Source organism: Colobus angolensis, unplaced genomic scaffold (genome assembly GCF_000951035.1).
Source record: "Colobus angolensis palliatus isolate OR3802 unplaced genomic scaffold, Cang.pa_1.0 Scaffold200, whole genome shotgun sequence".
Lineage (NCBI taxonomy): Eukaryota > Metazoa > Chordata > Mammalia > Primates > Cercopithecidae > Colobus > Colobus angolensis.
Genome location: NW_012115156.1, coordinates 319776 through 338894, shown reverse-complemented (window position 1 = coordinate 338894; position 19119 = coordinate 319776). Strand labels below are relative to the sequence as shown.

The 19119-nt window shown below is 38.3% G+C and overlaps 1 protein-coding gene across 1 annotated transcript in view; it reads right to left on the bottom strand.

Annotated features, from left to right (window-relative positions):
- The window catches only part of FRAS1 (Fraser extracellular matrix complex subunit 1), a 455628-nt gene that overhangs the window by 130217 nt on the left and 306292 nt on the right, over positions 1-19119 (bottom strand). The window contains exons 30-33 of the mRNA XM_011941729.1: positions 18720-18873; positions 11209-11387; positions 6089-6205; positions 114-228 (exon numbers count right to left, since the gene is read on the bottom strand). Coding sequence (XP_011797119.1) covers positions 114-228; positions 6089-6205; positions 11209-11387; positions 18720-18873 — 565 coding nt within the window. The remainder of the gene's footprint in view (positions 1-113; positions 229-6088; positions 6206-11208; positions 11388-18719; positions 18874-19119) is intronic.

The following is a 19119-nucleotide window of genomic DNA, read 5'->3' as shown; positions in this document are numbered from 1 at the left end:
TCAATGAATATATCTTTATGTATGCAAGCAGACAAAACTCCAGCGATATTAAGACTGGTCAAAAACTAGAATATAATAATATCACTCAAAAGATCATTTACTACACATCTTACCTTGATTTGGATGCAGAGGTAGAGTGATATTGTAGACAATCTTTCCACTTGGCCTCTCAGAGTTTATAAAGGAGAGGGAATGAGGCTGAATGACAGTCAGGCCATCTTCTCGAGCCTAAACAAAGTTTAAGAAGGAAGAGGAAAACATGGCATGAAAAACAAAAGCCAGAGGCAAAAACAGACCTTATTAAGAAAAAAAAAAATTGCTCTGGGCTCTTAAATTAGTCACACTTAGTAAAATTTTCAAGAGTTCAAAAGAAGGATCTGGTGTCTTGCATTGCAGATTTTTCCCAAGCCTCCTCTCCTAGGTTTAGAGAGTCCTTTTCAAGTTTTCTTGTACCCTAGTCTTCTCTCCCCCAACTGCCCCCACAGTTATGTCAGTGCACGCGGTGGAGATTCTGATATTATTACTTTTTTCTTAGGTGGAACACGTTTCCAAATGGGGCATCCCAGCTGGCTCTTCTACTCTCTTGCTAATCACAGCTGGCTCATTGTGTCTCTCCTCTAACTTTCTGTTTTCTTTAAGAGACAGGGTCTAGCTCTGTCACAGGCTGGAGTGCAGTGGTCACAGCTCACTGCTGCTCCTCTGACTTAATGGGCTAAGTTGAATCTGGCCAGAAGTTCTAAGGACTCCGCTGAGATATTTAAGTCTTGGCCCCAAGAAGTTCTTCAGAGCATTGCTCCCCAGGTCCCCAGTTTTGCTAATGGAAACTGTGATGCCTTCCGGTAACAAAGGGCTAAAAGTGAACGCACCTCAAACATCAAAAAAGGCTCACCATTTGCATGCAGAGGTTTAAGAGGTATTTCTTTATTGAAGCACATAAAATAACCAATATTTCCCGTTTTCTCCATTCTACTGGTTAAAAACTAGATACTGCCTTTTCCCTTCCAGCTTTCAGAACCCAGTGAATGAGTGAGGCAATATTAATCAGAGGACTGATGTGTATGTAACTTTTACTATCCCTTTCCCTGTGCACATCCATAACCCAGTAACAGTGGCAACACTTAAAAAACAAAAAGGAGAGCTTCAGACTCCTATCACTAGGCATGGTGGTGGGTTGGGGACAGCAGCAAAAACAGTGTGGAGAGAAGAGGGAAACTAGCCTGAGCAGGGGCCCCTTGCCTGGGTCAGGCATGCTGTTGTAAAACAGAACAAAAACATCCAGCTCATCATGGGCTCTTTCTAACTGACCCCTGAAGGTGGGTTAGAGTGTGACATGCTCTCCTGCTCTTTGAAGCCCTCCTTCTTTCAGATGGAATCTCCTCATTTAGAAAGGGATTAAGCAGGGCTCAGTAATGCTCAGAGAGGAGGGAGTGGTGTTCTTCCTTTAACCACGAAAAGATTGAAGGTTGCAGTTGCTTTGTAATTGTCCCCAAGGCATATTTGTCCTGGGGAGAGGCAGCATTTGCAGGTTGGAACAATCCCCCTATAGTAAAGAGTCATATTTCAGGCCCTTGCTCAGGTCTGGAATGTAATGAGCAAGGAAAATTAGAATTGTGAATAGCAGCTGGCCTCTCATCCTAATATAAAACAAGTAAGGACAACAAATTAAAACTATATGCCCTATATAAGGTGTTACTATCCCATACATGTTTGTACACACATATAAACATGTACACATGTGGGTAAAACTAACAGACAAAAAAGTATAGGTTCTGTACATTGTTTGGTACTGTTTGCTACCTTTTAATATCAAAACTATCATAATAACTGAACATTCTCAGAGTACCATGTGATATTCTGAAAATCTAGATGTCCCTAAAATAATAAAGTGATAAAAAGACGGAATTATTGTGGATATGGGACTGTGGGAAGGGAAATATGTTCCAGCCAAGATAACAGTCTATTTTGAAATTTATTGATACTATTTTTCTCCTAATAGAAATAGACATTACACAGAAAAAGGACTGATTCTGTGAGGAAAGCAATATTGAGTTTGAGATATATCAAAGTATAATCAATTTTAATATTGGCTACTTAGAATGTTCAATATTTATCAGTTAAACATAGTAAGAAATGAGAGATTAAACTTCATAGAAATCATTGCAAAAGACACTTTAAAAATAGTACATCTGTCAACAAAAGAAGATTACAGAATAATTCTTTTCATAATGGCCATGTTACCTCTGAATATATCCTGAGTCGAACTGCTTCTCCCACCCCACTGCTACCACTCTGCTGAGGGCCACAGTCTCTCCCTAGGATTACCCCAGTGGCCTCTCAATTGCTCTCTTGCCTGCCTTACACTCCCTTTCAGCACAGCAGCCAGTGTGAGCCTTTCACAAGGACATGAGGCCTCTGCTCAACACCCCTCAATGGTTTCCCATTTTAATCAGAAGAAAAGCCAAGTTCCTACAATGACCCATGAAATGTTGTGCGATCTGCCCCAGCCCACACACTTACCACATCTGTGAATCCACTCACTCTGCTCCAGCACGCCCTTCACCAGCACATCCCAGACTCAACTTGTCATGCTTCCCACCAAAAGTCCTTGTACATTCCTGATCTTGAGGAATGGCACCTCTATATCCTCAGACACTGGGCGTTTCACCCGCCTTCCATATATAGGAAGCCACTGTGTCTCTGTGTCTCTAAGTCTCTCTTAATCTACGCCCCCCACTTTTTTTTAACCATCATAACCATTTGTCAGTGCACAGCTCTGTAGTGTTGACTATATGCATACAGTTGTGCAATAGATCTCTAGAACTCTCCCACCTTGCAAAGCCGAAATTCTGTATCCACTGAACAACTCCCCCTTTCTCCCTCTCTCATTGCGTCACATACTCTACACCTGGTAACTACCATTCTACTTTCTACTTCTTTTGACTACGTTCTACTTTATATCTCATATAAGCAGAATCATGCAGTTTTTTTCTTTTGTGACTGGCTTATTTTACTTATCATAATGTCTTAAATATTCATCTATGTTGTAACCTGTGACAAGATTTCCTTCCTTTGTAAGATTGAATAATATTCTTCTCTCTGTATGTGTGTATCACATTTTCTTTATCCATTTCTCTGCTGATAGATATTTAGATTGCTTCCACGTCTCGGCTACTGTGAATAATGCTACAATGAACATTCGTGTGCAAATCTCTTCAAGATCTTCTGAACTCTTAACCATGGGCTCATGCCACTAATTGTTCTTGCTCTAGATGACTGCAATAGCCTGTTTGTTTTCTGACTGGCCCCCATCTAGGATGTTTTCTACCCTGTAGCCAGAATGATCTTCCTACATGTATCATTAAAAATCTGATCACGGCACTTCTCTGCTACAAATCCCTCAACACATTATTTGCCCCAACAGCCTTTCAGGACAAAATGGAAACTCGGCCTTATACTTAAGGTCTTCCATGATCTGACTCTCATTTCTTACTGCATTTTCACTTAACGGATTTTATGCTCCAGCCAACTAAACAACCTGTAATGCTTCAAATGTGTCATGTTCTCCCTTGTCTCCACCTTTGTTCACTTGTTGCTCCTCAAGACTGGGATACATTCCCCCCAGTTTAGTCTAGATGAGTGGTTCTTCTAGTGTGGTGATCTGGGAAGCAGCAAACAGCATTACCTGGAAACTCTTTAGAAATGCAAATTCTTGACCCTACACCAGATCCACTAAATTAGAAAACACTGTGGTGGGTTCCAGCAATCTGTGTTTTATTTTTTTAATTTTTAATTTTTAAAATTTTCTATTTCCATAGGTTTCTTGGGGGAACAGATGGTATTTGGTTACATGAGTAAGTTCCTTAGTAGTGATGTGTGAGATTTTGGTGCACCCATCACCCGAGCAGTATGCACTGAACCCAATTTGTAGTCTTTTATCCCTCACCTATTATTCTAAGTGAAGTAATTCAGGAATGGAAAACCAAACATTGTATGTTCTCACTCATAAGTGGGAGCTAAGCTATGAGGATGCAAAGGCATAAGAATGATACAATGGACTTTGGGGATTCCGAGGGAAGGAGTAGGAAGTGGGTGAGTGCAATCTGTGTTTTCATCAACTCTATAGTGATTCTAATATAGGATTAAATTTGAGAACCCTCAAATTAAATCTGAGATAATTTACACTCACCCTGCTCTGTTCCCCACCAGAGGATGTTTCTGTGACCCTCTCTCATGGTCTGCTGGATTTGGTGTCCTCCCATTTGCTCCCATATCATTGTTCTGCCATGGCATTTATCATTGTATTATCCCTGCTTATTTATTTGCTTGTCTCCTCTTTTAGACTCAAAGCTCCTTGAGAATAAAGACTGTGTTTCATGGTCATTGACTCTCCAATGTCTTCCACAGCTCTTAACCTACATTAAGAGCTCAAAAGTGTTTATGAATGAGAGACTGAATGAATGGAGAAGTAGATTCCTACCTTTAATCACATATACAAGTATACTAAATATGCCATGTATTTACCATATGCATTCACAATATATTTACCAAATATCTCAACAACTTGTGTTATTAGATGAGACTAAATGACTAAATTGAGAATACATTTTTATTACAGACCACAAGTATGCCCTATCGTAATGGCCCTAATTAGTGTCAAAAAATATATAAACTATATATTTTAAGTAACATACAAGTAGGCTAATCACAGTTTACAGTAAACTAACCTAAGTTTTAACTGGACAGACCTAATTTGCACGTATGCAACCTAAGCCCTTAAAGGCTAAGTGACTTGAAAATTCTCTTCAGAGGTCCACAGCGACAGTGCAGGAAACAGCACTGTCTTCCTGGTTCCTGGCCCATTGTTTCCTCCAAACTCAAAATAACTCTGCATTAGCATTTGGCAAGACCTGTGCGTGCACATTTTTCTTAACAGTTTAGAGAAAATTCTGATCCAAGTTCCTCCAGTCAGAATGATGAATTATAGACTTTATAGTGCTGCTGAATTATGATTTCTTTAAATTACGGTTTATGGTGGAAATGCCAATACCAGCTATTCATTAAAAACTTTCTATTTTCCCCTTTATGTCTCTGTCATGTCCCAGACCCATAATTTCTAAAACTATAACTGTTCTCTTTGTTGTGGCTCAAGGCTGATACACTGCTTTGGAGCATAATTGTGTGGGTGCTAACTAAAATGTGGACCCATGATGATTAATTTACAAGGTCTTACATGTTTGCGGCTCTGTCTGGAAGAGGGGTTTTGGCATTATAGCACTCACCCTCTCCCCTCCCCAGAGAGAGGGCCATGGGGGAGTTGCTAATTGTCTCAACTAAGCTTCATGCACCAATTTAGTTGACACCTCGCTTTACCTTTTCCCATGGCCCACACTCCTTCCCACCAGCATACGAGGCTTTCTGTGATAGCTTGATGACCTCCTTATCCTCATCACACCTCCTTGCTGCCTTCCTAATTTCTCCAGTCTTGAACTGTTTGCAATTTTGCAACAGTTCTATTCTCTCTCACCTCTGGGCCTTTGCATATGCTCTTTTCACTTGTGGCAATGCCCTTTGTCATCACCTCTCCATTCCTCCCAATGTGCCCCCAAATTTTCACTTGGATAATTGTTATTTATCTTTCTGGATTTAGCATTGACAGCACCTTCTCTAGGAAACTTTTACAGAGGAAAGTTTCTCACAGGGCTTCTAGAAGATGGAGTAATAGTTTCTCCGCTAGGTGGACCTATAACTAGGGAACCAATGATACCTAAATATTGATTTCATGGACATAAGCCCGAAATTTCCTCCAAGTTTTCAAGGAGGATCCCTGGAACATCTGGAATACTGTAGAAGGGACATCAGCGATGGATGGGGGGTCAATATGGATTCCGCATAACCTTCCTTTCATTCTGGGAATTTTAAGTTCCTTTTTCAAGTCAATGAGAAATGTGATCACTAGGCTTTCTGGCCCCCAAGTCTGTGATCTGGGCCAGGAACTTACTGCATACAAAACCAGGACACTCTATCAAATCCCATCAGCGTGCTGTGTGCCTCCTCTAAGTGGAAACCACAAGCCTCCCACCCAACTCACAGTCATATGGAGAGATGCTTCCAGAGACAGTTTAGGTGCTTCAGGTGTCTGTGGTAAGATCGCGATGTTGAACATGCGGCTCTCCAGGCGGGTCTGGGCATCAGAGGCACTGGACACCTGAAAAGAAGGTCATCCTGGTGAGCCTCTCATCTTCTATTGGGCAAGCATGTCCACACGTGAGTTTTTCCCTCTTTTAAGCCAGCTGTCTTTAAATTCTATATGCTCCTGCATTACAACTCTCATTCTGCCCTTCATATTTTAATATTGATCTTTTACTGATTCATATTTTAATATTGATCTTTTACTGATTTCATTTTAAGCAAAGCTGAAAATGCAGGAAAGTATAAATAAGAAATAAAAAAATAATCTAGAATTTCACTACCTAGAAATAATGAATATAAATATGTTGATATTTAACATTTTATATGCACACGTATCAATTGCATATTATAATTTTTTACTTACAATAATATGATAGTTTGCTATATCATTAAACACGCCAGAAAACATAATTTTTGAGGACTATATAATATCTTATTATGAGTATGTAATAAGATTTGTATTCCATTTCTTTCATTTTTAACCAGCACAGGTAAGTGATAGGTTAAGTGACAAATCTCAGCCTCATCATTGCAGGGCACGATTGGTAACATTCACAATTAGTGTAATGGTCACAAAATCAACTTTTTCCTGCTTCAACTTTCCTGCTTCTTCAAAAACCTGAAGAATGCTGCTTTTCCTATGCAGCTTCTCCCTCCTCATCAGTTACTGGACTGCCCTCTTAAACCTTCCTTCTCTCCATTGTTTGCTAAATACTGTGTGACATGTGGAGTTGCATTAATTCCATATGGCAGGGGGCTGAGTTCTATCAATTCTGAGAAAAAGAGGCAGGGATAGCAGCTCTTTCTCTATGTCTTTAAAAGTTACTCCAACAGAAAGCCTGTCTTCTCTGTCTTTATCTTGATCACATCAGATGCCTGGGATAGAGTCTCAAAATACATGTTTTTAAGGAGATACAGCATCTCTGTAAATGATCTTACCACCAATAACTATAATTCACTCATCATCTATTATTATTACGGGCTCAGCGCTGCATTAGCTACTTTTCAAGGGTTCTCTTACTTAGTATCCACAGAGTAGATATTATTATCCCCTTTTTTACAGGTGAGGAAACTGAAGGTCAGAAAATTTAAGCAATGTGTCAAAGTCACAAAGGCAACAAGTGGCAGTATTTAACCAGATCAGTCAGGTTTACGATCATTCCACTGATCAAGTGACTCACTTTGGTAGCTTCAGGAAATTAGAAAAGGGATAGCGGCATGGTGGTGGAATACATTCTATCTTTTGAAGAGAAAGAACCAAACATTGAATAGTGTTGAATAGGTAGTGAAATGTAGTCATATTACTGAGCAAATGAATTAATCCAGTAAAGACACTGATGGGAAATGTGTTGGTCTTTTTCGAACCACATTTCCTAAGGCTGTGTCAAAGTGACCTGAATATACCCAAACCAGGGCTCCTTCCCACACCAAAAAATGACTCTGAATGTGCATGCTTTCTTTGCACTATGCCATGCTCTATTTTCTAATCCCACTCACATTATATATGTCCCAAATCTTGGATGCAGAGTAATAGATGGGATCCATTGATGGCTCATGACAGCACATCAACATTAAAATGGCATTAAATCCATGCAACTTGGCTGGATGCGGTGGCTCATGCCTGTAATCCCAGCACTTTGGGAGGCCAAGGCAGGTGGATCACTTGATGTCAGGAGTTCAAGATCAGCCTGCCCAACATGGAGAAACCCCGTCTCTATTAAAAAATACAAAAAATTAGCTGGGCATGGTGGCAGGCACCTGTAATCCCAGCTACTCGGGAGGTTGAGGTAGGAGAATCACTTGAACCAGGGAGGTGGAGGTTGTAGTGAGCCAAGATCACACCACTGCACTCCAGCCTGAGCAACTGAGTGAAACTCTGTCTCAAAAAAAAAAAAAAAAAAAAAAAAAAAATCCATGCAACTCATTATACTGCATTTTCTGCTTTAAAGAAAAAAAAAAGTAAAAAGAAAAAGAATTATTAGGATAGGATATGTTTAAAGTTTGAAATCCTTTAGGGACACTAAAATGATGAATGGAAAAACTTGCTAACCACTTATGTTAGCACCTAGCTGTAGTGTCTACCTCACTTCAAATCAAAATATGAGGTATGCCTATAAAACAATGAGACTTTTACAATAAACATGCCAAAACTTTTACATCAGGAGAACATAATCCCAGAGAGTTGTTTCATATTTCCAACGAAGATGCTGTCAGTGTTCAAAATGCATACTTTGGAATGCCTTCAGACAAAGTTTACAAATCATACAGGAACTCTGAGCCCATTACTTCATAATTATTCCCCACTTTAACCCAAAATAATTACCACTCTTTTTCTCACCAGACCTTAGTCTGACTTTTGACTATTTAGCTATATTTTTTAATCCACTTCCACAAGATGATACACTGCCACTATGGAGGATATTCTAAAGAATATCCCACACATTTTAAAGGCAATTTCACATAGGAGTTCTAAACACATTTTGAGCAAAATGTGTGAAGGCTCTGTAAAGGAAATCACTTTGTAAGTAATAATGTTCATTCAACTGGATGGCTTCATCCAGTGAGATTTTTTTTTTTAAATCACTATTTTTTGTTATTTTTTATTATTTTTGAAACTTTATTTATTTACTCAGTAACCAAATTACAAAAGCCATCAGATATTATTTTGAGCAGCTACTTAGATTCTGCTTCCAGGCAAGTGCTCCATATTGATAACATTCTCCTTCCTGACTCTACGAAAGCAAAGGCAGATCTGAGGATTCTAGTTTGCAGAGGTGACTTCTTTTGATTGAGGTCTTTGCCTTCATTCTGACTCATTCTTTGATGACTGCTGCAGTCTCCAGGTGCTAAAAATGAAAAGTTAACTTGGGCAAAGGGCAGCCAATGTTTGCTCACTCATTGGACATTCAATGTGCTCAGGATAATCTCATTTTAATGGTTTCCAAATTTATCTCAACCTGCTCTCTGGAAAAGCACATCTTTTACACAATATAAATTAGTCAGGCGATGAAGATGTACATGCCAGACATCAGAAGCAGAATGAATGATCATTTTAACAAGGTGAGCTGGGTGAGTTGAGCGCCAGCTGGATTCCTAGACAAAGAAAAAGACTCAGACTTTGAGAGGCCCTGACACTGCTTTGGCTGTTCCCCATAAACATAGATATTTTCTCTTACACTTTACCAAATTCTTCTCGGTTTCCATGCTTAAACACTCTTTCTCATTCATCATTCCTTATTCCTTTGTATTTCTGTATGATTCTTTATTTCCAAATCATGCTTGTCAGAGGTCTTCCTAATTTTATTGATCTTCAAAGAATCAGGTTTTTTATTTGTTTGTCATTTCTAGCATTTTATAATTAACCAATTCCTCTGCTTATCTCTACTAATTCCTTCTTTTTGCTTTCCTTAGGTTTCCCTTGCAGTTCTCTGGCTTCTCGAGTTAAATATTTTGTCCACGTATTTTAATGCTTTCTTGCTCAATAATAAGTGCTTAAGACCATCAATTTTCTTCTGAGTACAATTTTGTCCATATGATTTAAGTTTTGATAGGTTATTTCCTCTTCATCAATATTTCTTAAGTGTTTGCTGTTCTGATTTTCTTTAAGGAATTTCCTAGTAATTATTGAAGAGACCATTTAAAATATTCCAAGTGGCCTGAATTTTTGTTTATCATTTTATTATTAATTTATAATTTATAATTAGATTTATAATAGCCAGAGAACATATGCATATTATTTTTCTTTCTTGTTTTTTTTTGCTGGGGGGGAGGGTCTCACTCTGTCATCCAGGCTAGACTGCAATGGCATTATCATGGCTCAGTGCAGCCTCTACCTCCTAGGCTCAAGTGATCCTTCTGCCTAGCTGCCACCGTGCCCATCTAATTTTTGTACTTTTTGTCAAGACAGGGTTTCACCATGTTGCCAAAGCTGGTCTCAAACTCCTGGACTGACGCAATCTGCCTGCCTTGGCCTCCCGGGGTGCTGAGATTACAAGCGTGAGCCCCTGTGCCCAGCCTATGCAGTAAAATTCTTGTTCTTTAATCTACTGAAGGTCTCCTTACGGTCTGGTATTTGACTGATTTTTACAAATGGTAATAACAAACCCTTAATATAATGCTAACTATGTGATAGGCAGTATTCTAAGTACTCCATATGTATTAACTCATTAAATCCTCACAATAATCCTATTTGACAGACAAGGAAAATGAAGCACAGAAGTTTTGCTCAAGTAATTTGCCCAAAGTTGTGTAGCTAGTAAGTGGCTGAACTGACACCTATACCTGTTGAGTTTGGCTATAGGCCCATGATCCTATCACAAGACAGTAAGTGTTCCAAGAACATTCAAAACTGGAAGGTAAGATTTTTTTTTCCCCGTGTAGTATTTTTTTATATTTTAAAGACTTTTTTTTCTGAACACTTTGGCCATTATCTAACCTAAACATCTTGGTTGTGGATAACTCTGCTTGTAAATATACATATATATCTGAACTGACAAATTAAAAAAACTAATGCTATGAATTATATTTTGTAGGGAATTCCACTGATGTGGTTTTGCTGGGTCCCCATCCAATTCTCATCTTGAATCATAGCTCCCATAATTCTCACATGTTGTGGGAGGGGCCCGGTGGGAGATAACTGAATCACGGTGGCAGTTTCCCCCATACTGTTCTCCTGGCAGTGAGTAAGTCTCACGAGATCTGATGGTTTTATAAGGAGTTTCCCTTTTCACTTGGCTCTCATTCTCTCTCGCCTTCTGCCACGTAAGACATGCCTTTCGCTTTCCACTGTGATTGTGAGGCCTCTCCAGCCACACAGAACTGTGAGTCCACTAAACCTCTTTTTCTTTGTAAATTACCCAGTCTCGGATACGTCTTTATCAGCAGCATGAAAATGGACTAACACATCCCCCAAACGTGATTTCCTGTCAACTGCAGAAAATTACTCAAGGTGATTATAAATAAGAGTGATTGGATTATTGGATTCATCAGACTTCAGAGAAGTCAGGAAGCAGAGGGTACCTGGAAGCGGAAGGAGTCGCTCTGGGCTGGGGCTCCTGAGTGCCTGTACCATACAATGCCTTCATTGATGTCCTGCTGGGTGAAGGTGCTGGTGGGGGTAGCCGTCCTCCCATCAGGCAGGTGCTGCCCGTCATCTGCAGGGCTGTCTGCAGGCATATTCACCAGAAGGACCACCTCCCCTACGAAGGCACAGGCCACACAGTTAGTGAGGGTCCCTAGGAAAAGTCAGAGCCCTTACCTTTTAAACTAAAAAGAAATGATGTACTTCTTTATTTTTATCTAAGGTGAAGGAAAGGATGTTAACACATAATTCAATAGATAGTATTGAATCCTTTAGAAACAGAATTCTCAGGCTTCCTGCTAAAAGAACTAAGAGTCATTCAAGGACAATTCATGTGTGAAGTTACTGACTTATTATCTATTAAAAATTACATAAAGAGACCCAGATAGTAGCGAATACTATAGACAAATATTCAAATACTGGGCATTGAATGGATTCATTTCTATGCACAACTTTCTATGTAACAGAAAATGGTTTCCAGCCAGGAAGTGTTTAGTGAAAACATAATGGGAAGTTAGAAACAATTCAGTGGAAAATTTTCATGAGATAATTCTGTCCAATGATAGTAATACAGGTTCAATATCTCTTATCTGAAATTCTTAGGACCAGAGTGTTTCAGATTTCAGATTTTTTATAAGATATCTCATATACATAATGAGATATCTTAGATTCAGGGCCCAGGTCTAAACATGAAACTCACTGATGTTTTATATACACCTTACACACATAGCCTGAAGGTAATTTTATATAATATTTAAAAATAAATTTTGTGCACGAAATAAGTTTTGGCTGTAACCTTTCACATGAGGTCAGGGGTAGAATTTTCCACTTGTGGCATCATGTCAGTGCTCTCAAGGTTATGGATTTTGGAGCATTTCAGATTTCAGATTTTTGGATTAGGGATGCTTAACTTGTAATAGGTAACAGTGGAAGTCATATGGCAGGTACCCCACTATATTCTATGTGGTGATTCAAACCCAACTCCATTGCTTTTAGCTAAGTGAGCTTCCTTAAGTTGCGTAAGCCTTCGTTACTCATTCAGAAAAAGAAAATAATAGTATATACCTCACAGGTGCTTAAAAATAATGTTGGTCATCTTTCTTCACATAGTTCGGCTGTGTCCCTACCCAAATCTCAACTTGAACTGTATCTCCCAGAATTCCCACATGTTGTGGGAGGGACCCAGGGGGAGGTAACTGAATCACAGGGTCCGGTCTTTCCCATGCTATTCTCCTGATAGTAAATAAGTCTCACAAGATCTAATGGGTTTATCAGGGGTTTCCCCTTTTGCCTCTCCCTCATTTTCTCTTGCTGCCACCATGTAAGAAGTGCCTTTCTCCTCCTGCCATGATTCTGAGGCCTCCCCAGCCATGTGGAACTGTGAGTCCAATTAAACCTCTTTTTCTTCCCAGTCTCGGGTATGTCTTTATCAGCAGTGTGAAAACAGACTAATAAACTTCTCATTAATTCTATTTAATTATTCTGAATGATGCCATTATCGTCTTCATTTTACACATGAAGGTCTTTAGGTTCACAGCTTAATAACTGTTAGAAGTTACACAAATGTTAAGTTGATGAGCTGGGATTTGAATCTGATCATGAAGCTGGTCATGAAGCTCTGTTACCAATCACCATTATTTTGTGAATATGTATCAGTATTTACACTGCTAAATAACTTGTCATGTTTTCTCCTCATTAATTCTTTAAACTTTATTAGAACTGAGGCAAGGAAATATAAATGTAAACACCACCATCACCAGCAATCTGTTTGTACTGCTTGTTCTTCACTTAAAGCACCTTCACTTTCACCTTCTATCTTCTTAAAGTGAGACTGAAAATACAGAAGTGTTATAGAAACAATTAAAATTTCACAGGGAGACTATGCCTTCAATTGAAGACCAAACAGAAGAATGGATGAACTGCTGCAAGCAGAAGCTAGATTCTCATGAAAATGCATCTAACAATAAATCTGAAAGAAGCCACTCTAACACTCTGACAGTGGGAGGGAGAGGGTGAGGAAGAGGGAGAGAGAAAGACAGACAGATAGATAGAGTGTCAATTTTTAAAATATTCTATAGGAGAATACTCAAATCTTAATACACTAGACACTAGACATAATGGGCAATTGATGGCACATTTTGATTACCCTAGAGAAATTTGTTTTCTTACTCAATGCAGACACTCATTCTAATATTTACATGCACTAAATTCAAATTTAGAACAAGTATAATATCCTGGATGGTAATGAAATACCAAAATAAGAGAGAAACATGACTATGCTACTCTTTATATAATCATATGCAGAATCAACTCACTGTAGTTTTCTTTCTTGTATTATAACTTATTTGTACTCAAGTAAAAAAAAAATTTCCATTACCTTTCTCTCTCTGGTTCAACTTCCGTTCCTAAGATGCTGTTAATAAATATAGATTTCTAGGATGTGGACTGTTTATGATGTGAGTACAGTTGCAAAATATTGTGAAAGAAAATTTCCACAATGAAAATGTGGAGAGTAGAAAACATTCAAATGCTGATTTCCTAGTTATTCTGCTTTATGATAAAAAAGCAAAGCAGAATTTTCCTAATAAGCTCTAATGAAACAAACCTAAATTTTTATGTAAAAAAATCACTTTCATGTCATACAGATTAACAGGAATTGTAAGGTATTTGCGAATCCCATTCATTTTAACTCAATAAATAGTCATTGAGTACCCACTAAGTACTAATGACTGTGATAGGCCCTTCAGGAATGGAGGGATTCAAAGCTAGGCAAGATGCAGCTCCTACCCCAAAGATTAGCCCCATAAGCAACTGGGAGTCACTGTGAGTTTTCCAGTAGGCGAAAGACATGAATCGATTTAGAACACACAACATATGGTCAGAATATAAAAAGCCTATAAGAGTTGACAATCCTGTTAAAGGGGCTGGACTTTATTCTATAAAAGTGGTAACAACAGTAGCTAACATTTATATAGACTGGAAAGAAACACAGATACAAGAGTTACTGAGGAAGTGGGAGCAATGGAACTTGACAAATGTTCCTGCAAAGGATGACAGAGGAAGGCATCAACGAGAATCACCTATTGGGCTGGGTGACTGGATGCCACTACTGGCCATCAATCATACAGAAGGTGGAGGAGGTTGAAGGGAAGACGAAGGGTTCAGTACTGGAAATGCTGAACACAGGTGCCTTTGTGACAAGTCCATGAGTGGACAAGGAGAAATATCAGCCTATTGTGGGATTCTCTGCAGAGGGGTGAGAGCTAACCATTTTTTTTTTTTTCTGTAATACCTCACCTATGCTTTAATCGTAATATGACTACAAAGAGATAATACTTTAAACATATGAAAATCCAAGTTTAAAAAACAGAAAATGATCTCTATTGGGGATTTCCTTTATACTGGAGTCTATATTTTAACCAATAATTTTGAAGGGAAGATTTAGTAGGTATTAAGAATTGGAATATCATTTGAATCTCCATGAATCATTTTGAGATTGAGATCATTCATATTAACGCATCTTACATTATGATAAATAATTTGGAATTGCCAATGTGTTAGGTTAAATCAGGTTCTCCTTCAAACGATTCTCAAGTTACTTCATTAAAATCATCTCATTATATCTACTTTCAAATCTAAGTAAGCAGCTATGGATACAAGTATTAATCAAGTTGTCTAAATTTATACAGATACTCCCTGAGTTTCAGTAGTTTGACTTATAAGTTTTTGAAGTTACAATGGGGCAAAACTATTGTTTTTCACTTTCAGTACAGTAGTTAATAAGTTACATGAGATATTAAACACTTAATTATAAAACATGCTTTATGTTAGATGATTTACCCAACTCTAGGCTAATGTAAATATTCTGGTCACATTTAAGGTAGGCTAGGCTAAGCTATGATGTTCGGTAGGTTAGGTGTATTAAATGTATTTTCAATTAACGATATTTTCAACTTACGATGAGTTTAACAGGGTGTAAGTTTAGGAACATCTGTATCTGAAAATGGTGGTGAGTCTGCAAGTGGTTGAACTCAGGTCCTTCATGCACATACCATACAAACAATTTACATTTGGTTCTGTTTCGAGGCGTCAGCTCTTCACAAAAAGCCCAAAGTCCAGCTTGAACTTTCTTAAGTGATGAGGAAGTACAAGGTAAAGTCTCCACAAATTTACATAATTGGGGCTGATAGATGTAAGCAGAGTTATGTTAAGTGGACTTCTAGTTCCCACCACCAATTTCACTCTTGAATGATTTCTAGGTAACGTGATTTGATTATTACTAATAGGGGGCTCTGGATACATGGAAGGATCATGTTCATAAGAAGAAGTTAATTAAAAGAGTTACAGCAGGAAAGCATCACAATAAAGCCTACGTGATATTTATCAAACTAAAATGGCAAACTTTTATCTGCTTAAAAACCATTTAATTCAGCATTGTTTTATTTAAGACTTAATGGAATATTGTGTTGTTTCTAGGGAATTTGGGGGCTTAATTTTTTGTCTTTTACTGATGAAGATAAAGAGAATTTAATACGTCAAAAGAGTCATAGATTTTAAGAGATGAAAAGGACTTTAAAAATACCTGGCTTACAATCAGTAGTTGAAAGTACAATGAGAACAGGAAACTTACTAATTACAAATGGAAAAATAGTAACTTTAGAATGGAAAAATCTGATAGATGCCACTTTAACCAAGTGATCAAAGTTAATATCACCTGTCATAAGACATAGTGAGATTATGTACCTCCTGATGGTGCGCTGAGAAAGGGGGAAAAGCACAACCTTAACCCAATCACGAGAAATCATCCTCAGACTAACACAAATTCAGTGATAGTCTACAAATATCTAACCAGCACTCTTCAAAAGAGTCAGTGTCATAAAAGACAAAGACGGAGGAAGTGTGTGTCGCAGACTGGAGGAGACCAAGGAGACATGGCAAGTGAGTGTAATTTGAGATCCTGGATTGGGTAAAGGGCATTGGTGGGAAAATTGGCAAAATTTGAATAAGGCCTGTGAATTGATTAATAGTATCGTATTAGTGTTAATTTCCTGGTTTCAATAATTGTTCTATAGTTACAAGACATTAACATTAGGGGAAGATAAGTAAAGGGTATTCAAGAGCTTTTGTACTATTTTTGCAACTTTTTAGTGTAAGAGTTTTTTGAAAATTTTTTAATGATTTAGCCTAACTTCTCAAAGAAACCTACGGTACAAGACCTTATACCTGCCTTTTCCAAGGTTACATTGCTATAATAAATGACATCTCAGCTAGACTGATCGTTTTATAATTATAACACCCATTTTCTCGATTAGATGGCTTTTCAATGTCTTTGTGGACATCAGAATTACTTTTTTTTTTTTTTTTTGAGACAGAGTCTCGCTCTGTCACCCAGGCTGGAGTATAGTGGCACGATCTTGGCTCACTGCAAGCTCCACCTCCTAGGTTCACGCCATTCTCCTGCCTCAGCCTCCCAAGTAGCTGGGACTACAGGCACCCGCCGCCAAGCCCGGCTAATTTTTTGCATTTTTATTAGAGACGGGGTTTCACCGTGTTAGCCAGGATGGTCTCGATCTCCTGGCCTCGTAATCCACCCACCTCGGCCTCCCAAAGTGCTGGGATTACAGGCGTGAGCCACCGCGCCCGGCAGAATTACTTTTAAATGAAATAAAAGTTAACTTTTTTCCTCCCTACAGAAAATATGTAATTTAAAAAATCTGACGGCCGAGATTAAAAACAGATTATCCTTCCTCTGCTATTTAATATGCCAAGTGAGTTTTTACTTTTAATGGGATAATTTTCATTTTCACATGATCAATGTAGTTATTTTTTAAAAATCTACCTGTTCCTTTACTTTCATATCATGTTGTTTTTTCCACACTGTTTCAATTCCTTCTTTTATGTCTTTAAATCATTTCAAATCTGCTTATTTCATAGTTTTTGTAAGACTGTTACTTTATTTGAAATTCTTGGGGTTTTAATCTTCTTTCTCGTTTTGGTTATGGTACTACAGATTGTTACCTCCCATATTCCATAATTTTAAATTCTGAGCTTCAGTGGTTTCTTCTGAGAATCCTGTGTAGCTTAGCAGAGAGTGGGCCTTCTGTAGTAGTTTCTACTAGTTTCAATAAAGAACCCAAGACGTATCATCGGCCTGAGATTAATTTTCATAAAGTACCTCAGCTTCAGGTTTCATAGACAAGACATGTGGTCTAATTTAACCTGAGATTTACTGGAAAAATAGGCCTAAAGTTCTGAATTTTCACCAGGCTTTTTTTTCTACTCTGATTCCAAGAAAGAGGCAGATTTCTCTGCCATCTCTCTGTGCTGATGAGCTTCTTGTTTCTACTCTGTCCTTTTAATTGAAGGCATGTCCTTCCTGAGTCCTGGCTTTATGCAGCATCTTGATTCCAATGTTCTGTCTCTGCATGGACGTTAAGTCCCAAGCCCCTGGGTTATTGAGACATGCCCAACCCCTTTTGGAGAACCTATGCTATTAGCTCTTGCAATAACTGGCCTTCAGTGCCTTCTTTGTTGCTGGCACCTGGCGATTTCTCTCTATCCTTGGGAAGTCAGCTACGAACACTTATAATTCCCATTAAATTTTAACCAGCACTTCTTTTTTTGTTTGTTTGTTTTTTTTTTTTTTCGAGACAGAGTCTTGCTCATTCACCTAGGCTGGAGTGCAGTGATGCAATCTCGGCTCAATGCAAGCTCTGCCTCCCAGGTTCACACCATTCTCCTGCCTCAGCCTCCTGAGTGGCTGGGACTACAGGCGCCCACCACTACGCCCGGCTAATTTTTTGCATTTTTAGTAGATGTGGGGTTTCACTGTCTTAGCCAGGATGGTCTGAGGATGGTCTCGATCTCCTGACCTCATGATCCACCTGCTTTGGCCTCCCAAAGTGCTGGGATTACAGGCATGAGCCACTGTGCCCAGTCAATTTTATGCACCATTTCTAGATAATGATAATGGTAAATTTCTCAAGTTTTCATATTTGACTATCTTGCTGGAAGCAGAAGTAACACTGGAGAACACTGAAAAATGTTTTCATGTAATTTTTTTTAAGTCTCATTAAGAAGAACTCTAGTGATATTCTAGAAGGCATATAAGGCAGAGTTTGAGAGCCTGACCTTTGAAATTAAACTGACATATATTAGCTAAGTGACTTGCAGCAAGCTACTTTACCCAGTATTTTCATCTGCAAAATGAAGTTGTTTTAAAACTTAAATTGTAGGTGTTATATATAATGTGTTTATAAAATTTAGTACACTACCTAGTAAATGTGTTGTGTGATAGTTATAATGATTATTCTGTTTTTAAAGGGCATTTGTAAGGTATTAGAAAGCTTAGTTCATTGGAATTGCAATCTTGCCTCATGTCACTGTACAGTAGCAAATCCTAGACTGCTGAATGCAACAATAAAACCATGCCAAAGGAAAAAATAGTTACCAAATTGGGGGTAGTCTTGTGTAATCTTGTAGACAATTTCCTCAGCACTGGCACCAGGAGCCTCAGCCTGTAAGATTCTGTTGGTGATCTGCAGCATGCCCCCTTCTGGAACCCACACCATCGAATTAGCCACAAGCTGAAGACCTCTATCATTCTGAAATAAAAATAAAATGTAGAATTAGGTCCAAGCAAAATAAGAATATATCAATCCTTAAACACATAAGTTATCCAGCTCTGTTGTTGTTAAAGATCATCAAGTAAGAGAGAGATTCACAACTTCAGAGTCACTCTATAGACTTCATATTATGTGTAGACATATGCATATTTATCTATATATTTACATGTGTATATATCCACTTTTTCTTTTAGTTTATCATAAACAAACAACTTATTTAGAAAG